The 22,970-nt window shown below is 61.5% G+C and overlaps 4 protein-coding genes across 5 annotated transcripts in view; 2 read left to right on the top strand and 2 right to left on the bottom strand.

Moving 5' to 3' along the window:
• Positions 1-677: 677 nt before the first annotated feature.
• Positions 678-3,293, top strand: RAX2 (retina and anterior neural fold homeobox 2). Its single transcript, XM_043586172.1, has 2 exons — positions 678-944; positions 1,675-3,293. Exons 1-2 carry the CDS (start codon positions 729-731, stop codon positions 2,011-2,013), a joined length of 555 nt encoding a protein of 184 aa, XP_043442107.1. The 5' UTR covers positions 678-728; the 3' UTR covers positions 2,014-3,293.
• A 608-nt stretch (positions 3,294-3,901) lies between these two features.
• On the bottom strand, positions 3,902-6,867 carry MRPL54 (mitochondrial ribosomal protein L54). The gene is made up of 3 exons (XM_043586173.1): positions 6,211-6,867; positions 5,198-5,363; positions 3,902-4,905 (listed from the first exon to the last, which is right to left on the bottom strand). The coding sequence occupies exons 1-3, from the start codon at positions 6,326-6,328 to the stop codon at positions 4,773-4,775; spliced, it is 417 nt and encodes a 138-aa protein (XP_043442108.1). The 5' UTR covers positions 6,329-6,867; the 3' UTR covers positions 3,902-4,772.
• A 245-nt stretch (positions 6,868-7,112) lies between these two features.
• Positions 7,113-14,658, top strand: APBA3 (amyloid beta precursor protein binding family A member 3). The gene is made up of 11 exons (XM_043586165.1): positions 7,113-7,288; positions 7,880-8,469; positions 8,558-8,597; positions 11,805-11,950; positions 12,118-12,204; positions 12,308-12,469; positions 12,910-13,089; positions 13,175-13,387; positions 14,000-14,119; positions 14,219-14,359; positions 14,460-14,658. Exons 2-11 carry the CDS (start codon positions 7,894-7,896, stop codon positions 14,529-14,531), a joined length of 1,737 nt encoding a protein of 578 aa, XP_043442100.1. The 5' UTR covers positions 7,113-7,288; positions 7,880-7,893; the 3' UTR covers positions 14,532-14,658.
• Positions 14,659-14,748: 90 nt separating this feature from the next.
• TJP3 (tight junction protein 3) overlaps positions 14,749-22,970 on the bottom strand; it is a 28,141-nt gene continuing 19,919 nt past the window's right edge. For both annotated transcript variants that reach the window (XM_043586164.1, XM_043586163.1), the window contains exons 12-21: positions 22,729-22,837; positions 22,407-22,644; positions 22,086-22,297; positions 20,198-20,293; positions 17,531-17,601; positions 16,896-17,106; positions 16,706-16,806; positions 16,289-16,552; positions 15,397-15,443; positions 14,749-14,979 (exon numbers count right to left, since the gene is read on the bottom strand). In XM_043586164.1, the coding sequence (XP_043442099.1) occupies positions 14,877-14,979; positions 15,397-15,443; positions 16,289-16,552; positions 16,706-16,806; positions 16,896-17,106; positions 17,531-17,601; positions 20,198-20,293; positions 22,086-22,297; positions 22,407-22,644; positions 22,729-22,837 (1,452 nt within the window). In that variant the 3' untranslated portion in view covers positions 14,749-14,876. The remainder of the gene's footprint in view (positions 14,980-15,396; positions 15,444-16,288; positions 16,553-16,705; positions 16,807-16,895; positions 17,107-17,530; positions 17,602-20,197; positions 20,294-22,085; positions 22,298-22,406; positions 22,645-22,728; positions 22,838-22,970) is intronic.

Here is a 22,970-nt window from a genome sequence, read left to right as displayed (position 1 = left end):
GAAGGGAGGCAGACCCAGGCCGATGGTCCCCCCCCACCATGCACACACCCCTCTGGAGCCGCAGCCTTCCTCCTCCCCCCCCCCACGCCCTCCCTCTGCAGCTCAGAGCAGCCAGGGCCTGGGCGGGAGGGGCCGCCTCAATTAATCACCTCGCACTAATCTTCCCATCTCCGGACCCCAACCCGCTCGGGTCTGCAGGACCAGGCCAGCAGCAGACACGCTGGGCCCACTGGGGCCATCGAGGGGCTGCTGGGGGTGGTGAGTACGGGGCAGGTGGGTAAGAGTGGGAGCTGGGGCGCAGAGAGCCCCCCAGGGCGGAGGACCATGGGGGCAGTGTCCCAGCCTCCTTCCTTTCGGTGGGGGGGGGGGGGTGAGGTGTCCTAGACAGAGAGAGACGGACAGACAGCCAAAAGCAGACATGCAGGCAGAGGCAATCCAGGAGAGCTCGAGAGGGAAAGAGAAAATAGAGCTGGAGGGACAGGCACCCAGGGAGCCGTGCAGAAAAATGACCCGAGAGAAGAGGAGGGGGAGGCGGATGGAGAGCCAGACCATCCGAGGTGGACGGAGGGCAGGGCCGGGCAGGGAGAATGCGGGACCCGGGGCGCCTTTCCTCGGCACATCTAACCCCAGACCCAGAGGACTCGGGGGGCTCCCTGCCCTCCCCGGCTGGGGGTTTGACCACCGCCTGCCCTGCTGCCATCCCGCCAGGTTGGGGGTGAGGACAAGCCATGTTCCTGAGCCCGGGTGAGGGGCCTGCGGCGGAGGGGGGGGGGCCGGGCCCGGGCGAGGAGGCTCCCAAGAAGAAGCACCGGAGAAACCGCACGACCTTCACCACGTACCAGCTGCACCAGCTGGAGAGGGCGTTCGAGGCCTCCCACTACCCCGACGTTTACAGCCGCGAGGAGCTGGCGGCCAAGGTGCACCTGCCGGAGGTGCGCGTGCAGGTGAGGGCAGCCGGCAGCCCAGGGAGGGAGCCGGGGCCACACTCGGGCCCCTCCGGGGGCACAGGCAGGTGAGACACTGGGAAGGCTTCCCGGAGGAGGAGATGTGGGACTGAGACCTTGGCGTTGGAGTGAAAGTCGGCCAGTCGGGAAGGAGGAAGGGGGGTTGGGGTGGCCGGCTGGCTCAGGTGGTGCAACTTGTAAGTCTTGATCTCAGGGTTGTGAGTTCAAGCCCCACTTTGGGTGTAGAGATTGCTTAAAAATAAAATCATTTAAAATGAAAGGAGGGAGAGAAGGCAGGCAGGCAGGCAGCGCGGTGTCTTTCTGGGCGCACAGAGCAGTGTACGCAAAGGCGCGGAAGGTTACACCGGGGGTGTTTCCGTGGAGCTGGGTGCGAAGCGGCTGGGAGGGGATGCCGACCGCGGCTGAGAAACGGCTTTCCACGGGCGTCAGATGCTGCACCGGTGGCTGGGACTCAGCGCCCAGGGCCGAGTTTCAGAGAAGAGCCCAGGTCGGCTTGATGGGGGCCGTGGGGGGGCCTTCTCGGAGAGGGCCATCTCCTTGAGGCAAGTAGCTGCAGGTCAGAGGGAGGCTAGCTGGTTCTGCACAGCGGGGAGCCCCAAAGGAGGACACGGGGGGGGGGGGGGGGGGGGGTAGGGAGCGGTGGGCTGGCTGGCTCCCTGGCTCCTCCCCACAGAGCCTGAACCGGGAGCACCCCTCTCACCACCTCCAGGTGTGGTTCCAGAACCGCCGGGCCAAGTGGCGCCGCCAGGAGCGTCTGGAGTCGGGCTCCGGGGCCGTGGCAGCCCCAAGGCTCCCCGAGGCCCCGGCCCTGCCGTTCGCCCGCCCTCCGGCCATGCCGCTACCCCTGGAGCCCTGGCTGGGCCCCGGGCCCCCGGCCGTGCCAGGCCTTCCGCGCCTCCTGGGCCCAGGCCCCGGGCTGCAGGCGTCCTTCGGGCCCCACGCCTTTGGCCCAGCCTTCACGGAGGGCTTCGCCCTGGAGGAGGCGTCCCTGCGGCTGCTGGCCAAGGAGCACGCACAGGCTCTGGACAGGGCCTGGCCTCCCGCCTGAGTCTGGGGCCCGCCCGTGGCCACCCATGCCGGTGCCCCTGCCTTGCATCCCGGGGAGGAGGTGGCCTGGCGGGGGCCTCGGCCTCCCCGCCTGCAGGCCGGGCAAGGGGTGGACCGTGAGGCTCTGAGGCAGTAAGGCTGCCATCGCAAGACACGCCCAAGTCCCCCTGCCCGCTCCTCGTCCCTCACGGCGGAGCCCCGGTTCTCTCAGAAGTGACAAAGGACAGCAGTGGCCGCCCATGGCCCTGGCGTCTTTCACTGTGTGTCCCCTGCGTGCCCGTCGCTCTACCCCTCATGACAGCTGCTTTACGGGGGAGGAAACCGGCCCAGGGAGGCCAGTTTCCACAGCCACACAGCCACTCGGGGTGGAGCCGTCGTTCAAGCTCGTTGCCCAAGCCCAACACCCCAGGTGCCACGCCGAGCCCACGCCGGTGTGGGACGCGGGGGGACCCGGGCTGGGCGCAAACGGCGGGTTCTCAGGCAGAAGCAGGCGGATGCTCTGCTCCCTCTGTAAATCAAAATGTGGCTTCTGTCCCCACTGACCACAGACCCGGTCACGTCTCCCAGCCCAGTGAGGGCGGGATGGGGCCCTGCTGGCAAGACCCACATTTGTCCCGTCCAACCCAGCCATGTCTCCCCAGGGCGTGACGGACACCCTTCCGGAACTCGGCTGGACTCCTTGGCAAGGGGGCCACGGAGGGCAAGGAACAGGGTGTGGGCAGGCCGGAGGCCCCCCCCAGCGTCAGCAGGACACGGGACTTCCCCATAGGACGGGGCAGCCCAGGTCACGACAGGAGGGGAGGGGCTGGAAGGCAGGAGGTGCACATAACCGCCCTCCCTTTGAGCTCTGTCTGCGAAGTAACCACAGGTTCACTTCCGGGTCCTCACATCAGTGCACACCCACTGGGTGGGTTCGAGCTGCCCTGCTCACCTTGGCTCACATGACACCTCACGCAGGAGCCCCCGGGCCCTGTCTTCCTCGCGCGGTGGCAGCCAGGTCAACGGCCCGCCCACGCATCTTCCACCCATCTGACCGCCCGGCCGCCCAGCCGCCCACCCCCCACCCACCCATCGTCCGGTGATCCCCCTATCCATCCATGCACTGCGCGACGGGGCCGTAACGGTGAACAGAACGAGACAAAAATCCCTACCCTGACTGACGGAGTTGCCGCTCTGATGGGAGACAGACACAAGCACAATTAAATAAACACCGACATTCGTACGTAAAACACCAGCTGGCTGTAAGTGCTGGGAGAAAATAAAACCAGAAGAGGCAGTCGAGTGCATGCAGCAACTGTAGTTGGACAGGGCGGTCGGGGGGCCGCTCAGACGTGACATCACGTCTGGAGGAGGTACAAGAGGGAGCCATGGGAACACCTTGGGGGGGGGGAGCCACCCAGGCAGCGGGAACAGCACACGCAAAGGCTCTGGGGCAGGACCGGGGTTGGCACGAGGGAGGAACCACCAGGAGGCCCCGGTGGCTGCAGCAGCGACGTGCCCGCAGGGAGGTGACGGGAGGCAGGTGCGGCAAGGCCTTGTAGCCGTTACACCTTTGTTTTCACACCGAGAGCCAAGGGGATCCACGGGAGGGTTGGGACCCTCCGCCTGCTCTGGGCGGGCCACGGGGAGGGCAAGTAATCCGCTTGGGCAGAGTCTTCCTAAGAGGATGAGGACTCCCATTTTCCTGGGACTAGACGGAATTAGTCCCCAGCCCCGCCCACCCAGCCACACAAGCAGAGGAGCCCCGAGGGGCCCTGGTCCGGCCCCCAGGGGGTGCCCTCATCCCATCCCCCACTCCACCCCCTGCAAGCCCCAGCCTCGGCCCTGGGTCCCAGGCAGGGCAGGAGTTAGGACTGCTGGGAGCCGGGGTTCTCACTCAGGTCTGCGGGTCAGGTTCGCAGGGTCTTAATGCAAGATTCCGGGATGCGTCTCCTGCGGGGGTGAAGGTGAGGGAGGGGGCGGGGGAGACCGAGACCCGGGTACCAGACGGGTGGACGGGAGGATGGTGGTGAGGCCCAGGTCCCCAGGCTATTTCAAATGACCGGCCCATGCAGACGACACATGACTCTGGCCAAAGAAGGAAAACCAAGTCCCTTCCCTCTGGCTGGGCTTGCTAAACTAGGTAGGGGGCTTCAGCCGGGAGTCCTGGGGCCACACTTGTCCAAGAGAACTAGTCCCTGGGGCTACAAGGACCCAGAGACAGAGCCACACACCTGGACACTGAAGTCCCCGAGGCCAGCATGCCTCAGGGCCGAGCCCGCCCCAGACACTTCGGCTTCCGAAGGCCACAAAGACGCTTACGGTCCGGGTGGCACGGAGAAGGGTTGAGTCCCTTGCAACCAAGAGAGGTGGGTCTAAAAACACCTCCTCCTGGAAGACGAGCTGGGGCCTCTTGGGTGGCGTGAGAAATCCCGAAGATGGACAGCAACTGCCCGGGGGGAGGCTGCAGCCACGGAACCACGGGGCCTGAGTCGCCCCCCCCCCGACCCCACCCCAGCCTCCCTCCCGGCTCCGGCAGCAGAGGGCACCCAGCAGCACCCAGGGCCCGCGAGGACCCCCAGGGCCCTGGTCCAGACTCACTCTGGGGACCAACCAGGCACCAGGTGAGGGGCCTCCTCTGTTCTCAGAAAACTCTTTTCTCCAGGCAGATAGAGTCTTCTGTGGGGGCAGGATGGGGAAGGCGCTGTGTGCCTCCGGGGTCCTCCTGCCGGGCCTGGTGAGGTCCCTGATGGGTCAGGGCGGCCCCGGGGCCTTCCCCTGCTAGAACTTCCGGTTCTTGCTCAATCGGTTGTGACGCCAGATGTTGTGTTTCCGCAGCAGCCGCCAGTACTCCCGGGTCTCGGGGTCCAGCTCCTCCAGCTTCTTGGGGGGGCCCACGTTCATCTGGAACAGCCTGATGCGGTGTGGGCAGGGGTCAGGGCTGCACAGCAGACCCCCACAGCTCCCCCACCCCAGGCACCCTGGGTAGAGGCAGAAGCACACGGGGCCCCACACAGAGGCTGCGCAGTCCTGCCCCAGGGCCTTTGCACTGGCTGTTCCATCCACCTTTAAAACTCCTTCCACCCACTCAGGTCTGGAGCCACGCATCACCTCCCCAGGGAAGCCCTCTGGAAAGCACAGGGGATCAGCTAGGCCACCTTCACCCCGTCACTTGGTCTCCCGGGTCTCCAGCCTGGCCCACTCACCACTCAGGGTACTCCTCGTCTGGCTTCAGGACCACGTCCTGGCCCTCCTTGTAGATGTTGACGCCCATGGCATGAGTGGTGAGTCGGACAGGGTCCGTACATACGTCTGGGTCCTTCAGGGCCTCGCTGACCACACCACCTTTGCCGCCTTTGCCCCCCTTCATGACTGGGGGGGTGGGGGGGGGTGGGAGAGAATCGTTTCTGTCCAGCTGCACCCCAGGAGGCCAGCCTTCTTTTCTACCCCTTTCTCCGGGTGGCCCCCGGGTCCCCTAGACTCTTGCCTGCTGCACCCAAAATGATCTTTTTTAATGCTTATTTTTGAGACAGAGAGCGAGAGCAGGGGAGGAGCAGAGAGAAGGGGACACAGGATCCTTAGCAGTGAGTCCGATGAGGGGCTTGAAGCCATGAACCGTGAGACTGTGACCTGAGTGGAAGTCTGACGCTCAATCGACTGAGCCACCCAGGCGCCCCATGCACCCAGAATGACTTTAAGTGAGACACAGATATTGCTTTTAACACTGCCGCGCAGACTGACCAGGTCATTGCTCTCCAATTCTGTTTTGATACCTTCTATTTATCTCACAGAGAAAAAGGTCTGGTATGTGTCTTTCACGCCCAGCATTTTGTCAGTTCCCTCCTTTCAACAAAGGAGATCAGGCAAGGCTATACCCAGCTGATTTTGCCTTTGCTTAGGTGGCTAATACTTTGACGGGCCCCTCTGCTTCTTCGAATTTCCGGTGGCGGGTAGCCCAAGGTCACACAGTGACCCAAGAGTTGGGACCCAAGTTCCTAACACCCCGCCCCCCCCCCCCCCAACAAAACACATCCCGCACCGGCGCAGTGAGCCAAATCCCTTCCTAGGTCCCTCAGAGCGCGCCTGCGCAAATAGCTCAGCGTCTGCCTCTTTAAGCTCGCGCCCGGATTCTAGGCACCGCCTCCCACACAAGCGCCTGCGCACTATTAACTCCCAAGTCCCAAACCATGCCCATCTGGGTCCCTCTTAACCAGCTCACCCGGTCTCTTGGCGTAACCCCGTACAAGGAGTCTTCCAGGCTCGACAGGGACCGGGAGCTCCCGGGCCGACCAGCTGGCCCAGGTCCGCGTAGCCCCGAAGAGGCATCTGGCCGCCATGGCGTATGCCGGCTGTCCGCACGTGCACTTTTCCGGGAGACGACAGCGGCTAAGGGGTGCTTGGGAGTTGTAGGCTCCTAGAGATTTCTGGGAAATGTAGTACTCCACCGTTAGCCATTCACCGTGACTTCTTTTACAGGGGTCTTCAGTTACCGTGTGAGGGGACTTTCCAAAGAGATTTCATTTTACTTATTGCCCTTCTTTGGTTACTTACCACTTAAAGATCACACCTTATGCATTCCTGATTCTATTCAATGGGCAATTACTGAAAACCTAAAAGTAATTGGCTAATACTTAATAGCCTCATTATCCTCCAGCCCTTTTGCTAAATCTGTGGCCAGCTCGATCTCGTTTAATCCTCACCAGTAGCACGTAGCTGCTATTATTATCCCCAGTTTATAATTGCGGAAGCGAAGCTCAGGGAGGGAAAGTTATGCCAGGACGCGCCATCCCTCCTCCCTACTGTGAGCGAAACCGGAAGTCCATGTAAAATAGGGTCCCGGCGCTGCTTCCGGTGTCCCTGGAGTCGAAAGAGACCGCCTCTCCCTTTGATATTTTCCAGTCCCATTTCTTCTCATCCATTGGGATAATGCCCACAGCCGCAGAAGGCAGGCAATGATCACTAACCCCGTTTTGTAATTGAGGAAACAGGCCCAGAGGCCAGCCCGGGCTCTCACTCTGTGTAAACAGAGCATTTGGACTCGGACCCTTGGTTCCGACACCTGGCGCTCCGGCGCCGCGAGGCTGGCGGGGAGAACTACATTTCCCAGCAGGCCCGGCAAACGCGCGCAAGCCCAGTGGGCCGGGAGCGCTGCGCGGACGGACCTGCCGGCGCCGCAGCCACTGGAAGGCTGTCCTGCCGGGGCGTGGGGTCCTGGGGGCCGTGCGGGCCGAGGCCACCTCGGTGTGGGAAGTGAGTGGCCTGACGGGGCAGAACGGGGTCTGGAGCCGGCGGCTGAGGTAGGGGGTCTGAAGTCTTGAGTCTGGGGTCTTCGGGAGGACCGGGGTCTTCACTTGTAGCTTTAGGCTCGAGTTAGGTCTTCAGGCTGGGTCCTGAGGTCCGGGTCAGAGCCTGGGGTTGATCTTGAGCGTGACATTGGAGGTTTTGAGACGAGGCTCTGCTTTCTGGGGTCTTGGATCTCGGCTTAGACTGAGGTCTTGAGTCCGCGGTCTCATGGACCTGTACCAACCGGGTCTGTAGAGTCAGGGTGTGTCTCCCACCTGGGTTACAAGGTCGCGGTGGAGGAAGATGTGGAAGAACTAAGTCTGGGGTGACGGGGTCCACGGCTGGGAGAGGCCTGGGGTGACAGGTACAGGGCCGCGGGGGGGGGGGGGGGGTGGGACCTCAGGGTTTGGAGCCTGTGGAGCTACTGTCTTACAACGGCCTGTTCTGCGCCTCAGTTTCCTCATCTATACAATGGAGATCATAGCGGACCCTTCCTTGGAGGGTACGGTGCGGCTTAAGTTATGTGTTCTGTACCAGCGGTCTCCACCTAGAGCCTGGCACCTGGTTGGCACTCAGGAGATCGTATCTTTGAATCTCTCTTTCAGATGCTGGCCCAGGCATGGAATCCCTGACAACTTCCCAGTCTCCCCCAGGCCCTCCAGCTATGGACTTGGAGGAGCCCAGGGACGCCCTTTCACCCCCTCAGGACGTCACCCCCAGCTGCCAGTGGGACCCGGTGCCGGGAGGCCCCGGCAGCCTGAATCAGATGGAACTTGATGGGCCAAGTATTCGGGAACTGGTGCAACAGTTTGAGGCTCTGCCTGGTGATCTGGCGAGCTTGTCCCCAGACGGACCTCCCTGCCCCCTGCACGTTGCCACCGGCCACGGCCTGGCCTCCCGGGACGTCGCTGATGCCCATGGGCTCTTGTCTGCCGAGGCCGGCCGGGACGACCTGCTGAGCCTTCTGCACTGCCAGGAGTGTCCTCCTCCCCAGTCTTGTCCGAAGGAGCCTCCGGACCCTGCTCCTCGCCTGTTGCAGCCCCCTGAGGACCCAGACGGGGATGCCGGCCCCCTGGAATGGCCGGAGGGCGCTTCTGCCGAGCAGGCCGGCAGCCGGAGCTCAAGCAGCTCCCCAGAACCGTGGCTGGAGACAGTCCCTCTGGTTGTTCCCGAAGAGCCCCCTGCCAGTGTCCAGGTAGAGCCTGTCCCGCCTCCTGGGCCGCCTCTGCTGCCAGCAGCCAAGCCAGGGGACTCAGTCCTGCCCCTCTTCTGTCTTCTTCCAGAGCCCCAAGACCCTGGTGCCATACCCTGCCCTCCAGGAGGGTGAGTGTCCTGTCCACCCTGGCCGCAGGGACTGGGCAGTTTCAGAATAGCCCAGCTCAGGCTCCCAAATTGGCACAGAGTTGGCCAGTGACGAGTTGCTTCTAGAGAGGCTCTGAGGTTGGTTGAGTAGATTCCAGACGGTCCGGTGAGAATGTTCTAGAATGAATTGGGACGGAAGGGCAGGTTTGCCACGTGGAGCACCAGGTTCTAGAGCAGGGGTTGGCAGATCGCCATCTGCGGACCACAGCCAACCCGACGCCTGTTCTGGCACGTCTCGTGAGCTAACCAGCTCTTAGGTTAAAAAAAAAAAAATTTTTTTTTTTTCCAAAAATTTTTTTCAACCTTTTTATTTATTTTTGGGACAGAGAGAGACAGAGCATGAGCGGGGGAGGGGCAGAGAGAGAGGGAGACACAGAATCGGAAACAGGCTCCAGGCTCTGAGCCATCAGCCCAGAGCCTGACGCGGGGCTCAAACTCACGGACCGCGAGATCGTGACCTGAGCCGAAGTCGGACGCTTAACCGACTGCGCCACCCAGGTGCCCCCCAAAATTTTTTTTTTTAATGTTTTCATTTTGAGAGCGAGAGTGCGCACGAGCAGGGGAGGGGCAGAGAGAGAGAGAGGGAGCAAGAGCGTCCAAAGCAGGCTCCGCGCTGTCAGCACAGAGCCCCACATGGGGCTCGATCTCATGAACCGCGAGATCGTGACCTGAGCCGAAGTCAAGAGTCGGTCGCTTCACCGACTGAGCCACCCAGGCGCCCCGGCTCTTACATTTTTAAGCGGTTGGAAGAAAACAGAATAATATTTCTTGATGCATAAAAAAGATGTGCAACTCAAATTTCGGCATCCACAAATAAAGTTTTATTGAGACACAACCAGGCCCATTCATTCACGGACTGTCTATGGTGGTTTTCATGTTACAACGGCCAGGGGTTGAGTAGTCGCAACAGAGACCGTCTGGCCCACAAAGACAGACATATTTACTGTTTGTCCCCTTGCATAAGAAGTTTGTCAGTCTGTGCCCCGAAGGCGTGGAAAGAACTGGTTCTGGGCATCTAGAATGTTCTAGGACTTGCACCTAAACTACCTGAGGCTATAAGTCAAAGAGCAAAGTTTTATGGTTGTGGGAAGGGGAGCTGGTTTGGACCTATGGTTACGAGGTGCCGGAATCATGGGTGGAGCTATGAGTCACCCAGGTAATTCCAGATTTTGGCATTTTGCCTGTGGTTCTAGATTAAGAGAACCTGGGCTGGTGAGAGTGTTCTGGAATGCACAGAGCTATCTAGACTGGGGGGTTTCATAATCATGGATGGAAAAGAGCTTATCTGCCGCTCCAGACCAAAGGAGGGTGTTCTGCCCCTGTGGATAGGGCCATCTGATTCTAGAGTACTCAGAAAGTTCTAGAGTTGTGCTATACAATAGAATCATAACGTGAGCCACGAGTGACTTTTGATTTCCTAGTTCTCTGCTTTACAAAAAAAATAAGTAAAACTAGTAACATTTTTTTAATTTTTAAAAAATATTTATTTATTGGGGCACCTGGGCAGCCTAGTGGGCTGAGAGTCCAACTTCAGCTCAGGTCCCCATCTCGCGGTCTGAGAGTTCGAGCCCCGCGTCCGGCTCTGTCCTGACGGTTCAGAGCCTGGAGCCTGCTTTGGATTCTGTGTCTCCCTCTCTCTCTGCCCCTCCCCTGCTCGCTCTCTCTCTCTCTGTCTCTCTCTCTCTCTATCAAAAATAAATAAATGTTAAAAATATATACAATTATTTATTTTGAGAGACGGAGAGAGAGTCACAAGCAGCCTCCACTACGTCCGCACAGAGCCTGACACGGGGCTCGATCCCACGATCCTTGAGATCATGACCTGAGTCAAGACGAAGAATCAGATGCTTAACCCAGTGAGCACCCCCCCCCGGGCACTCCGAAATTCATACCATTTTAACTAACTCAAACGTATTTGAGTGTCGTTTCAACGTCCAATCGGTATCTTACAATTGTTTTTACAGTTTTTTCCTACTAAATTTTCAAAATTCCGTGTGCGTTTTACACGTCACAGCATATTTCAGGGGCACGACACCCACATGTGCCTGGCTGTTAGCATATTGGATGGTGCGGTTCTAGAAGCTCAGAGTAGAGCTGTCTGCTGTTCCAGAATGCTTAGGGTCTTCCAGAGCTGGGACAAACAAAGCAATGGCTCCCAGTTAGGACACTTTAGAACTGACCGAGCTGTCTGGTCTGGTTCTAGACTGCTCAGGGAATTACAGAACCAGGAGGGGAACGTTCTGCGTGTTTCTGGGCTGGGTTGGTGGAATTCTAGAACTTTGAGCAGAGTTGTTTGTTGCTGGGCTGCTCCGAAAATTCTTAGAACCACCGGGTACAACTCAAGTGTCGCAACTATGTGAGGATGTTCTAGAACCGTTAGAAGCATGACCCGATGCCATCACGATGAAGAAGTTACAGAATCACGGAGTGGGGAGATGTGGTTCTGGAGTGGTGCCCATTTCTGGACGCCCCCCCCCCCCCGGAATTCTGTGGTCGGAGACTGTCGGAGAGTTCTGGAGTCACAGAGGGGAGCCAGCTGGGGTTCTGGACGGTGTGAGTTTTAGAAATGTGACAAGGGGTCTCTTTCTGCTCTGATCGGGCAGTTCTCTGAGTATGGAACAGAGTCGTCTGCAGTCCTGGGCTGGCAAGGGAGAAATCTGGAACGGTGGTCAAAGCTCACTGGCTCTAGATGGATTCGGGGGATTCCAGAACCACCGAGTGACGTTGACTGGTCCTAGGACATTGCTGGTTTTAGAAATGGGACTGCCTGGTTCCAGCCTGATGACAGAATTCTAGAAACACAGGGTGGAGGTGTCCGTCGTGAGCTTTTTTTTTTTTTTCCTGGGGGGATCTGACCCTGGTTCTAGACCCTCAGGGGTCCAGAAACTGGGTCATCTGGCCCAGAGTCCTTGAGCCGTGGACAGAGTCAGCTGGTTCGAGACTGATGGGAGGGCTCTAGATCTGTGAAGGCCAAGGTGCTTGTCCCTCCTGCTGCTGGGATGGTTCTGGGACGGCGGGCAGACCCGCGTGGCTCGAGTGCTAGGCGGGGGGGGTAGAAGTCGGTGCTTCCAGACCACCGTGGGAGCCAGGGCCCTGGGCGGAGCGTGTGGGGCTGGACACGGCCGGCGGGGCGCTCTGGGGCTGACCCTCCTCCGCTGTTGCCTTCAGTCCCTGGTCCCTGTGACCATGAAGACCTCCTAGACGGTGTCATATTTGGGGCCAAATACTTGGGCTCCACCCAGCTGGTGTCCGAGCGGAACCCGCCCCCCAGCACACGCATGGCCCAGGCCCGGGAGGCGATGGACCGCGTCAAGGTGAAGCCAGGGCCGGGCAGGTGGGGCTCCCCAGGGCCGGCGGGAGGTGGGGGGGGGCAGGGAGGAGCCGCAGGCCGGTCCTCCGAGGCCCCCGGAGCCTGGCGGGGGTGGGGCGGGCAGAGGCTGGGTCTTCGTGGGCCTCCACTTCCCACCCACCCCCCCCACAGGCCCCCGAGGGGGAGACCCAGCCCATGACGGAGGTGGACCTCTTTGTCTCCACCAAGAGGGTCAAGGTTCTGACGGCTGACTCCCAGGTACAGGGCCGGGCCCGGCCACCGGGCTGGGGGCGCCCCCACCCCCCCAAGGGTGCGCACAGCCCGCCCAGGCCTGGTCTCCCCCCCCCTCGCCCCCCTGCAGGAGGCCATGATGGACCACGCCCTGCAGACCATCTCCTACATTGCCGACATCGGCAACGTGCTGGTGCTCATGGCCCGGCGGCGGCTGGCCCGGCGGCCGGCGCCCCAGGCACACAGCCGCCAGCTCTACAGGATGATCTGTCACGTCTTCCACTCAGAGGACGTGAGCAGCCCGGCTCCGGGCATCCGGGGGGGGGGGGGGGGGCGGGTGGTGGAGAGGGGGACTCGGGGCCGCCCTGCGCTCTTCCAGAGACCCCCTGGTCACGCCGTCCCTGCAGCGTCCTCCCATCGGTCCTCAGCGCTGTCGGCTGTCTCCCCCACCACCCCCTGGGCCTCTGGTCTTTGCCATAAGCCTCAGAGACTGGCGGCCCACCCCCCAGCCTTCCCCCCTCCAGGCTGGTGTCCCTCCCCTCCCCCGACAGATTCCCCAAGACAGTGGCTGCTTTCCACAGTCCCCGTAGCCACAGGGCACGGGGCTGTCTCCCAGGAATCCTGTCCCTGGTGGGGCCGGGAGGGCTCAGCCCCGAGGACGCCCGAGGGTCTGGGAGACCTGAAGGAGGGGGGCGGGACACCCCCCGAGAGCCGCTGCCCGTCGCCACGCAGGCCCAGCTCATTGCTCAGGCCATCGGCCAGGCCTTCAGCGTGGCCTACAGGCAGTTCCTCCGGGAGAGCGGCATCGACCCCAGCCAGGTGGGCGCCCAGCAGAGCCTGGGGGCCCCGGGCCCCGGCCACCTCCACAACGGGGACCTCGACCACTTCTCCAACAGCGAGAACTGCAGGGAGGTGAGCGTGCGGGCCGGGGGGGCCCCTGCCAGCCCCCCTCAGAGCCGCCCTCATGCCCCCCACCCACCGTGTCCCCCCCCCCCAGGTATGCATCGAGAAGCGTCGGGGTGAGGGCCTGGGCGTGGCCCTGGTGGAGTCCGGCTGGGGCTCCCTGCTGCCCACGGCCGTCATCGCCAACCTGCTGCACGGGGGCCCTGCCGAGCGCTCGGGGGCCCTCAGCATCGGGGACCGCCTTACTGCCATCAACGGGACCAGCCTGGTGGGGCTGCCCCTGGCCGCCTGCCAGGCCGCCGTCCGCGTGAGTCCTCTCAGGGTGGCAGGGTGCTTTCCCTGGGCCAGTCCAGAGGGGCATGGAGCATTAAGTCCCCGCCCCCCCGCTGCCGCGTGCTCCGGGAAACTGAGTCTTGGAGAGGGGACGTTGTTGGTCCGGGTGACCATGATGGGGTGAAGGCAGGATGGGAGCACCAGCAGCCCAGCTAGGAGCCGGGGGCCTTCCTCTCTGCCGCGAGGCAGCAAGCGTGTTCTTGAGTCTGGACCCTTTTGTTGGATGGGGAAACTGAGGCCCGAACATGGGGAGGGACCTGGCCAGATCAGGAGGGCGGGTCTGACACGGCCCACGCAGCAAGTTAAGGAGTGAGCACGGCGGACCTGGCTAGAAGCTTGCTTCCCATGAGGAAACGGAGGCCGCGGGAAGGGAGAGGAGAGGTCACACAGCTCCGACCCGAGGCTGCCGGGCTTGAGTCCTGTGTTCTTAACTGCTTCTCGAGGAGCCTTCTAGAATCTAGGGCCCTGACTCCAAAGCTCCATTTTACGAGTGGGTAAACTGAGGCCCGGAGGGAGCTGCAGCGTGCCGCGAGGTCCGGCAACACCCTGGGGGCCTCGCTAAGCCCACAGCCCCTGTCGCGCACAGGAGGTGAAGTCGCAGACACTGGTGACCCTCAGCATCATCCACTGCCCGCCGGTCACCACGGCCATCATCCGCCGGCCCCACGCCCGCGAACAGCTGGGCTTCTGCGTGGAGGACGGCATCGTGAGACCCCGGCCCCGGGACAGGGTGGGAGGGGGGTGGGGGTGGGGGAGACCGGCGTTCCCCCCCTGAGCAGCACGGCCCCCTCCCCGCCCCCTCCAGATCTGCAGTCTCCTCCGGGGCGGCATCGCCGAGCGCGGGGGCGTGCGCGTGGGGCACCGCATCATCGAGATCAACGGGCACAGCGTGGTGGCCACGCCGCACGCCCGCATCATCGAGCTGCTCACCGAGGCGCACGTTGAGGTGCGCGGGCATCGGCCGGGGCGGGGCCGGGGCGGGGGGCGTGCCCTCGTGCCGGCCCAGGCCCGCCCCCAGCCGCCGGCCTCCGCTCTGGCCCCCCCAGGTCCACATCAAAACGATGCCGGCCGCCACCTACCGCCTGCTCACGGGCCAGGAGCAGCCCGTGTACCTGTGACCGGCCACCAGCCCGCCACCGTGCCTTAGCGCCAGCAGCCCCGGGACTCCGTCCGCGGGGCCTCCGGAGGCTTCTTGGCTCCCTGTTATTCTCTGATTGAAAACATTAAATGCTTAACAAACGGGCAGCATCTTGGCTCGAGATCTGTGGCGTTGAGAGAGGAAGGATACGACCGACTCTCAACTCGGTGTCCTTCCTGGAAATCTCTAGAAGCCAGTGCTGTGAAAATACTCTATTTATTAAAGACTGGCAGAAGGAGGTAGGGTTCTAGGTTCCGAACGGGAAACTGAGTCCCAGCTCTAGGGAGGAAGAGGGGATAGGGGCCAGCTGGCCACCTGGGAGGGGTCACAGGTGGGTGGCCGGGCCCCAGTCGTAGCCGTCTTCGTCAGAGGACTCCATGTCTCGAGCTCGCGTGAACTTTTTCTTCAAAGCTTCCTGCCCGTATGTCCTGGGGATCAGGAAATAGAATAGAGGCTGTGGGCAGGGGACAGGCAGGAGCCACCCTTACCTGAGGCTGACTCTGTGGGGCACGGTGGGTGTGGACAGAGATGAGCGAGACTGTGCATTTAGGGGTCAAGCCTCGTTAACGAACTCCTACACATCCTTCAAAGCCCCAGCCAGTGTCCTGTCCTTCAGGAGACTTTCCCAATCAGTCCTCGTAGGAAGACAGCATCTGCTTCTTTGGCCCTGACGACATGGGGGTCTGAGTGACCCTGTCTGCTTTCAACCCACCCACTGGGCTGGGAGCGCCATGAAGGCATAGCCTGGTTCTCGGCCTCGTCACCCCCAGAGCCTGAGTCCCAGGAAGAGGGCCGAGGGGCCCCAATCTGGACTACGGGGGGGGGGGGGGGGGGGGGGCTCTTACCGCATGCTGTCCTGTCGCCACTGACCATGGGGGGAATGGCCATCCACCTTGGAGGGGGAGAAAGGAGGTCAGCCCTTCCCCCAGAGTAAGACAAAGTAGGGTGTAGAGGACCCCCATCCCAGCTTCCCACCTTGGCCCCGGTGGTGCTACCCACGCTTTCTCCTTGCCCCACACAGGTCTGCAACTCCTCCAATTTTTAGTGAGAAAATGGGGTGGGACAGAGAAAGGCCTTGGCTGCAATCCCCTAGCCTGTCAGCAAAGGGGGAAGTGGGTTCCCAGCTGTAGAATTCTTCAGAGGGCTGTTGTTAGGAACTCATAAATAAATCCGTGTATGGAAAGTGTTCAGGATAGTGCTTGCCCCATAAGCAAGCTGCCGTGGACAGTTGAGCAGGTTGGATACTGCACAACTCCAGGGAAGCACCATTCCAAGCAGAGACCTCACAGATTTGTACATTGTTATATTTAACAAGAGACAGTCTGGAGGAAGGGTTGCCTTTGTCGAATTTATAAAGGGCACTGCAGAGGCTGAGGCAGCCTCAGTAAGAACAAATCCTATATAAATACTTGTTGTTGTTAAACACCCAACTAGTGTGGGCTGGGACTTGGACGAAGTGCATTGAGTTGAAACAGCCACCTTGTGACGTCAAGATTCATCCATTTCATTATGTCCCAGATAAGGAAATACAGAGGTTACAATGTTTGTTCTAAGTTGTTCAGTGACTCAGTGGCTCAAATACCCTAGGTCCGGGTCTGAGACACTGATCTGATCAGAGAAGCTTCTGTTCGTTAACATCCTGGTGGCAAACAGGCTCCCCTGTGTGTCCCAGCCCCGCCCAAGACCCTTGCCAGGCCGCCCCCCCCCCCCCCCCCCCGCCGCCCGTGCCCTGCTTACCTGGGCCCCTCGGGGACCCGGGGCTCTCCCATGATCCCCCGGGCTCTGAGGCTCATCCGCCAGCACGGGTTCCGAGGACCGGGCCAGAGCTGGCGCCGGCGGACCCTCGTCCACGTCCGTGTGGGGGCCGCCCTCGCCATCCGTGTAGCCCTCCCCGTCTGTCTCGTAGTCGCTGTTGACCCGGCTGTCACAGCTCAGATCCGCAGAGCTGTCGGCCAGGCCTCGGTGAGGCAGGTCCAGGTTGCCCTCCGACGAGTTGTCCGGCTGCGGGGTGGGCGTGGTCTGGCTGAGCCAAGGCCCCGCCCCCTCCTCCCAATCCCACCCCCGGCCTCCAACCTCACTGCCAAAGCAGGTCCAGACCGTCACCTCAGGTCCGACCTTGGCCGTGGACGTGCCCCAACCCCCCGCCCCGGGTACCTGGTCCTCGGCCGTCCAGATGGGCCGGGTCTGCTGCTCGCGGATGACGGCCTTGAGCTCCCGGTACCAGGCGTCACTCGTGCCATGCAGGGGGATGGTGGCTGCGGGGAGGGGGCTTCAGCGTGGCCGCAAGTGCGCGGCCAGGACCCACCGCCCACGCAGCCTCCCCCCCACCCCGCCGTCCGCCTACCCGTGAACAGGTGTTCGCTGTGCTTGCGTAGCTTCTGGGCTTGCGCGTAGAGGCGGCGGGTGCTGCGGCGGGACGCGGGCGCCAGCCACTGGCGCAGGGCCTTGAGGGCCACGCGGCTCTCGGGGGCGCAGAAGACCACGATGGGGTAATATTGCACGTAGTTGAGGCGTTCCACCGCCGACGGCGTCACGTCCAGGAGCGCGTGCTTGTTCTGCGCCCAGCCCGCGGCGGAGGCGGAGGCGGAGGCGGAGGCGGAGGCGGAGGCGGAGGCGGAGGCGGAGGCGGAGGCGGAGGCGGGGGGCGGGGCGGACGGCAGGGAGAGAAACACCCAGAGACGCAGCGGACAGGTCAGGAGGCAGGTGAAAGGTCAGAAGATCAGAGGTGGAGTTGGACGGTTGGGGTCAAGGTGGACCCTGACCTCAGGGCGCAGGCGAGCGCAGTGGGCAGGGGCTGTGACGGCCCAGGGCTCGCCACTGTGTGTCTCTGTCCCTCTCAAGCCCCGGCATCGCAGCACCTCCGGGAGGGGCGCCGAGGGGGTCTGTGCCGTGCAGCCCGGCCGGGGCGGGAACGGGTTGGAGGCCTGGGCCTTGGTTTCCCAACCCGTGAAACGGGGCACAGAGCGGGGCCCTGCTTACGTTCTCGGCGATCACGCGCACGGTATCCAGCTTGATGATCTTGGAGGGGCTGTCGGTCCTCGATACGCTGTCTGTGGAGGGAGAGGTGACCGGCGGCTGCGGAAGGGCGCTCCCCTCGCCGCTCAGATTCTCGGGCCTACCTGCCCCTCCCCTGCTCAAGAACCCACCATGGCTGCCCATCACCCCGAGGGCAAGTCTAACAACAGCCACGAGCCTGACTCGCTGCACTCAGTCTCCCTCCTGACCGTGGCCTACACTGCCGTGGACCATGTGGCAGATGGGAAACAGCCTCAAGGACATAAGGTCACTGGCTCGGGGGTCACGGAGCCGACAAGGGGCAGGGCAAGGAGCCCGATGTGGTGTTTGTGTTCCAGGCACTAGCTGCGCCCCGCTTGGCCCCAGCTTGGCTCGGGCTGCGTCTGCTGCTCTCCCATCCCCCATCCGTTCTGTAGGACTCGAGATAGAGCCCTGCCTCCTCCAGGAAGCCCTCCAGGACAGCCAAGGGCTGATGGAGGTGACACGCCCTGCCCTGGGGGGTGCGGGGGGCCCAAAAGGAAAAGGGGGGGAGTGGGGCAGAACCCTACCTAATTTATTTTATTGTTATGTGCAGAACAGGGACACCTGGGGGGACTCGGTCGGTTAAGGGTCTGACTTCAGCTCCGGTCATGATCTCACAGGTTGCGGGTTTGAGCCTCGTGTCGGGCGCCGGGCTGACAGCTCGGAGCCTGGAGCCTGCTTCGGATCCTGTGTCTCCCTCTCTCTGCCCCTCCCCTGCTCGCACCCTGTCTCTCTCTCTCCCTCTCTCTCTCTCCCTCTCCAAAATAAACATTGAAAAATTTTAAAAAGTAAAATAAAATGTACAGAACATAAAACTCACCATCTCTAAGCACACAGCTCAGCGGCCTCAGGCACACTCACACTGTCGTGCAGCCGCCCCCGCCATCTGTCTCCAGAACTTTCCATGTCCCCGAACTGAGACTCTGTCCCCATGAAACACTGGCTCCCCACCTCCTGCCCCACCCCTGGCTCCCACCATCTACTCTCTGTCTCTGTGGGCGGGACTCCTCCAGGGGGTCACACGGGACGTGTCCTTCTGTGCCCGGCTTCTGTCACTGCTCAGTGTCCTCCGGGTCCGCCCACGTGGTGGCAGGAGGCAGGACGTCCTTCCTTTTTACGGCTGGATCATACTCCAGTGTGTGGACGGACACTGTGTTTATCCTTCACTGTGGCTAATACTGGGAACATGGGGGTGCAAGTGCCCGTTGGAGACCCGGCCCTTACTTCTTTTCGGTATAGACCAGACGTGGACTCGCTCGCTGGGTCAGACGATGACTCTGTGTAACCGAGGAGCTGCTCGTAGTTTTCCACAGTGGCCGCCTGGTCTCACGCTCCCCCAGCCGAGCACGAGGGCCCCCACTTTCCACATCCTCACGGACACTTGCTATGCTCTGTTTTGCTGTGTTACACTCTGACCCCGTCCCGGGCCTCGCTTGGCCTCGCACTGTGGTTCTGATCGGCACTTCCCCGGCGACTAGTGATGTTAAGACGACCTTGCCCTCCAAACCACACGCCGGAGCCTCGTCCTTCCGCCAAGTTCCCTCCCCACAGACCCTGCCTCCCCTTTTGCTGTGGGGAAAGCCCCCTGAAGGCTGCTGAGCCCTCCGGGGCGGTGAGAAAGGGCCTCACCTCCTGAAATGCTCGCACCTCGCACGGGCACGAAGACCATTCCCACACTCACAACCCCATTTGAGAGACGAGGAAGTGAGGTCTCAGGGCAAGCCACCAGCTCAGGGTCACCCAGCCAGGAGGAGCAGGGATTGCCTGGAGGTGACACCTGCCCAGAGAACGGCCTCGCTCGAAAGCCCCGGCCAGGGGACACTTTGGCAAGGAGACGGTGTGTGTCTGCAAGAAATGCCCCTCCGCCCTCCTTTGGGGGGCTCCTGACCAAGATCGCCACCCCACGGGGCTTTGATCTGATGCTGTATTCAAGGGCATCCGCTCTGCAAACACTTCTCTCCGCTGGAAAGCGGCCACAGTGTGTCAACCAACAGGTGTGGCTGTATCCCAATAAAACTTTATTGATAGGTTATAGGTGGTGAAATGTGAATTTCATATCGTTTTCATGTGTCACATCACATTTCTTTTAACTTCTCTTCAACCGTTTGAAATGTGTAGATACACCATTCTTAGCTGGCAGGCTGTATAAACACTTAGCTGATGGGCCAGATTTGGCCCTGGAGCTTTAATTTACTGACCCCCGCCCCCCCCCCCCCAGCTTGTTTCAGTAATTGTTCGTGAATTTTTGGTGTTCTCGGGGGAACAGTTGTCTATCTTGCTCAACGCTGTGTCTGTACCTCAATAAAGGAAGGGACAGGTGGCACGTTGGGTTCATCGGCAATGGCTTTGGCAATGGCTGCCGGGTGAACTGTGTTAAGAAGGATTCTGAGGCTCTATCCAGACAAAGAGCGCCGTGATTGGCTCAGGATGTCTGGCCCAGGCCTTGGAGGGGGCGCTGGTGACTCATCTGCCTCGTGCCTGCCTGCCGTGGCTGTTTTAACTCTTTCCCGAAACAGCAGCAGCAGCAGCAGCCCCCTCATCAAGCTGCCTCGGCCCCCGCGCTGGGGAAGAGGCTGTGAAATCGTTCCCCCAACAAGGCTGCTTCCTTACCTGCGATTTCGAACTGGTCGGGCATCTCCGCAGTCAACTTCTGCATGGCAATGTCTGCCACGGGCCCCAGGATCACCACCGGGCGCTTGAAGCTGGCTGAGGGGCAGAGAAACGGCAAGGATCAAGATCCCATTTGCAGCAAAGACCGCTAGACCCAACCAGGCCCATGGCTGCCCGGCTGAAGACTACATCTCCCAGCGTCCCCTGTAGGCAGGAGGGCCACGTGACCACCTCCCGGCCAATGGGGTGCAAGCAGAATTGCGCGCCGTTCTGGGTTGTAGCCTTCCGGGAAAGATAGGATCCCTGTTCACCTTCTTGCCTCTTCCCCGGCTGGAATGGTCTTGGACCACATCATAAGGCAGAAAAACAAGATGTGAGACCACCCTCCGTTACTTACACCCGGGCTATGACTTAAAAAGAAGCTATTTTCTGCTTCTGCAGCTCTCACGTGGGTTGGGTTATAGCATTGAAGTCAGTAGACAGCAAACTACAACCCGTGGGGCCACATCCGGCCCACTGCCTGTTTTATAAATAAAGTTTTATTGGAACACAGTCACGTCCACTCATGTACTGCCTCTGGCTGCCTTCGTGCAGAGTGGAGTCGTTTTGAAAGAAACCACACGGCCCCACAAAGACTAAAATAGTAACTGTGTCTGAACTTTTGCAGGAAGAGTTTGCCAACCAATGGACTGATGGCTATATCATTTTAGCCATGAGGAAACGGGCACAGAACGCACAATGGCAGGAGAAAAGGGAGTAGTCAGCCCCCTCCTGATACCCCTATTCCCATCCCTCGGAAAGGATTTTTTGAATTTTTTCTTTAAAGTTTATTTTTGAGGAGCACCTGAGTGGCTCAGCGGGTTAAGCGCCCAACTTCAGCCCAGGTCATAATCTCTGGGTTCGTGAGTTCGAACCCCACGTCAGGCTCTATGCTGACAGCTCAGAGCCTGGAGCCTGCGTCGGATTCTGTGTCTCCTTCTTTCTCTGCCCCTCCCCCGCTCACACCCTGTCTCTCTCAAAAAAAAAAAATAAAAATAAACTTAAAAAAAAAGTCACCCCCTCCAGCCCCCACGAACCCCCTTCTTGTCCCTGGCTGAGCCTGTTCTGTACGTTTCACACACGTGGACTCAGACCCCGTGTGGGCTCTGGGGTCTGGTTCCCTTTCTGAGCGTCAAACATTCAGGGTCTGTCTGCAGGGCAGCAGGTGTGGGCGCCTCGCTCCTGCTAGTGGGCGGGGCAGCGATCTGCGCATGCGCGGTGGGCACACTGTGTGTATCCCTTCATCTGTCGGTGAGCATGTGGGTTGTTTCCACGTTTGGGCCGTTGTGAGCCGTGCTGCTGTGGACACGCGTGTTCAGGCTTCGGTCTCACGCCCGTTCACAGTATGCGTGGATTTTAAAGGGTGTCTGTTCAGCGCCAGCTGACCCCCCAGAAAGGGCAGCGCCCACGGAACGCCCGGGCGGCCACCGCAGGCCACGTGTGGCCGTGGAGCCCCTAAAACGTGGCTGGTCTGAACCCAGATGTGCCGAGTGCAGAATACACACCAGGGCTTACACACACACAAGAGGGTGTGAAATATTTCACCGACTACTTATATTTGGGTTATCTGTTAAAATACTTTGGGTATGGTAACAAGGTAAATTGTTTAAGTTACGGGTAAGCACTTCTTTTCGAGATTGCGCCTGCGGCTTGCGGATCTCTACTGGAAAAGGAAAGGAGCCCTTTCCTGTTTCCTTCGGCACCCTAAAATAACCCAAAATGGGTATTTTGGGGGGGGGGAGAGGTTAAGGATGGGGGCTTCCGAAGCCTGGACGCGGAGGAAGACTTGTCCAGAGCTTCCAACAGCCTTACGAGCCCCCCTCCTCGGACCCGCGCCCCTCGGACCCACCTTCTCGAAGCACCACGCGTTCATACGGCGGGTAGTGACCCTGCCTGGTCAGATCGGACAGGTCCTCGCGGCTCCGATGGGTGGTCTTCTTGGCCCCTCGACGGAGACCCCGCAGCCGCCAGAACTCGGCCCGCGCGTTGGAGCCCGAAGACGCGCCCGGCCCGGCGCCCACGGCGCGCTGGGCGGCCTCCAGACTGGCCAGCTGCTCCGCCCTGGGGAGGAGGCAGGGGGCTGGGCACGGAGGGCGGCGGAAACCGGGCCCGGGAGCCGGGAGGCCGCGCCCGTCTGCGGCGGGGAAGCCGAGGCCGAGGGGCGACGCACCTGCTCTGGTTGGGGATGATGCCCCGCTCCTGCTCGCGGAGGTCGCGCCCCATGCGCGCCGCCAGCCAGTGGCCCCCGCGGGCGCGGCTCTGCCCGGGGCCGGGGTACAGCGTGTCCAGCACGTGGAAGACGTCTCCGCGGGTGAAGCCCAGGCCCGACGGGGGGCTGGCCTCCAGCTCGAAGTGCGTGCGGATGTAGAAGGAGTCGCCCACGCGGGACTGCACCATTTTCCGGAAGACTGCCGACCGGGGAGGCTCGGTGAGCGCCCAGGCCCCCCGCCCGGCCCCCGCCCGCCCGGCCGCCCGGCCGCGCGCGCACTCACTGTCCTGCTTCCGCTGCGTCACCAGCTCCATGTCCTCGCCCGGCGGCAGCCCCAGCAGGAACTGCACGGCCTCCTCGCGGGTCAGGTTCCGGAAGGGGACGTCATTCACCTGCCGGGGAAGGGGGCGTGGCATGGGCCGCGGCCACCCCTGGCCAGACGGGCGATGCCAGGTCTGCTGGGCACGGGGCCCACTCCCGGGAGGACAGCAGGGACGGCTCGTGACCCAGCCAACGAGGTCATGA

The sequence above is a fragment of the Prionailurus bengalensis genome, chromosome A2, assembly GCF_016509475.1.
Source record: "Prionailurus bengalensis isolate Pbe53 chromosome A2, Fcat_Pben_1.1_paternal_pri, whole genome shotgun sequence".
Lineage (NCBI taxonomy): Eukaryota > Metazoa > Chordata > Mammalia > Carnivora > Felidae > Prionailurus > Prionailurus bengalensis.
This window is presented reverse-complemented; position numbering and strand designations above follow the sequence as displayed.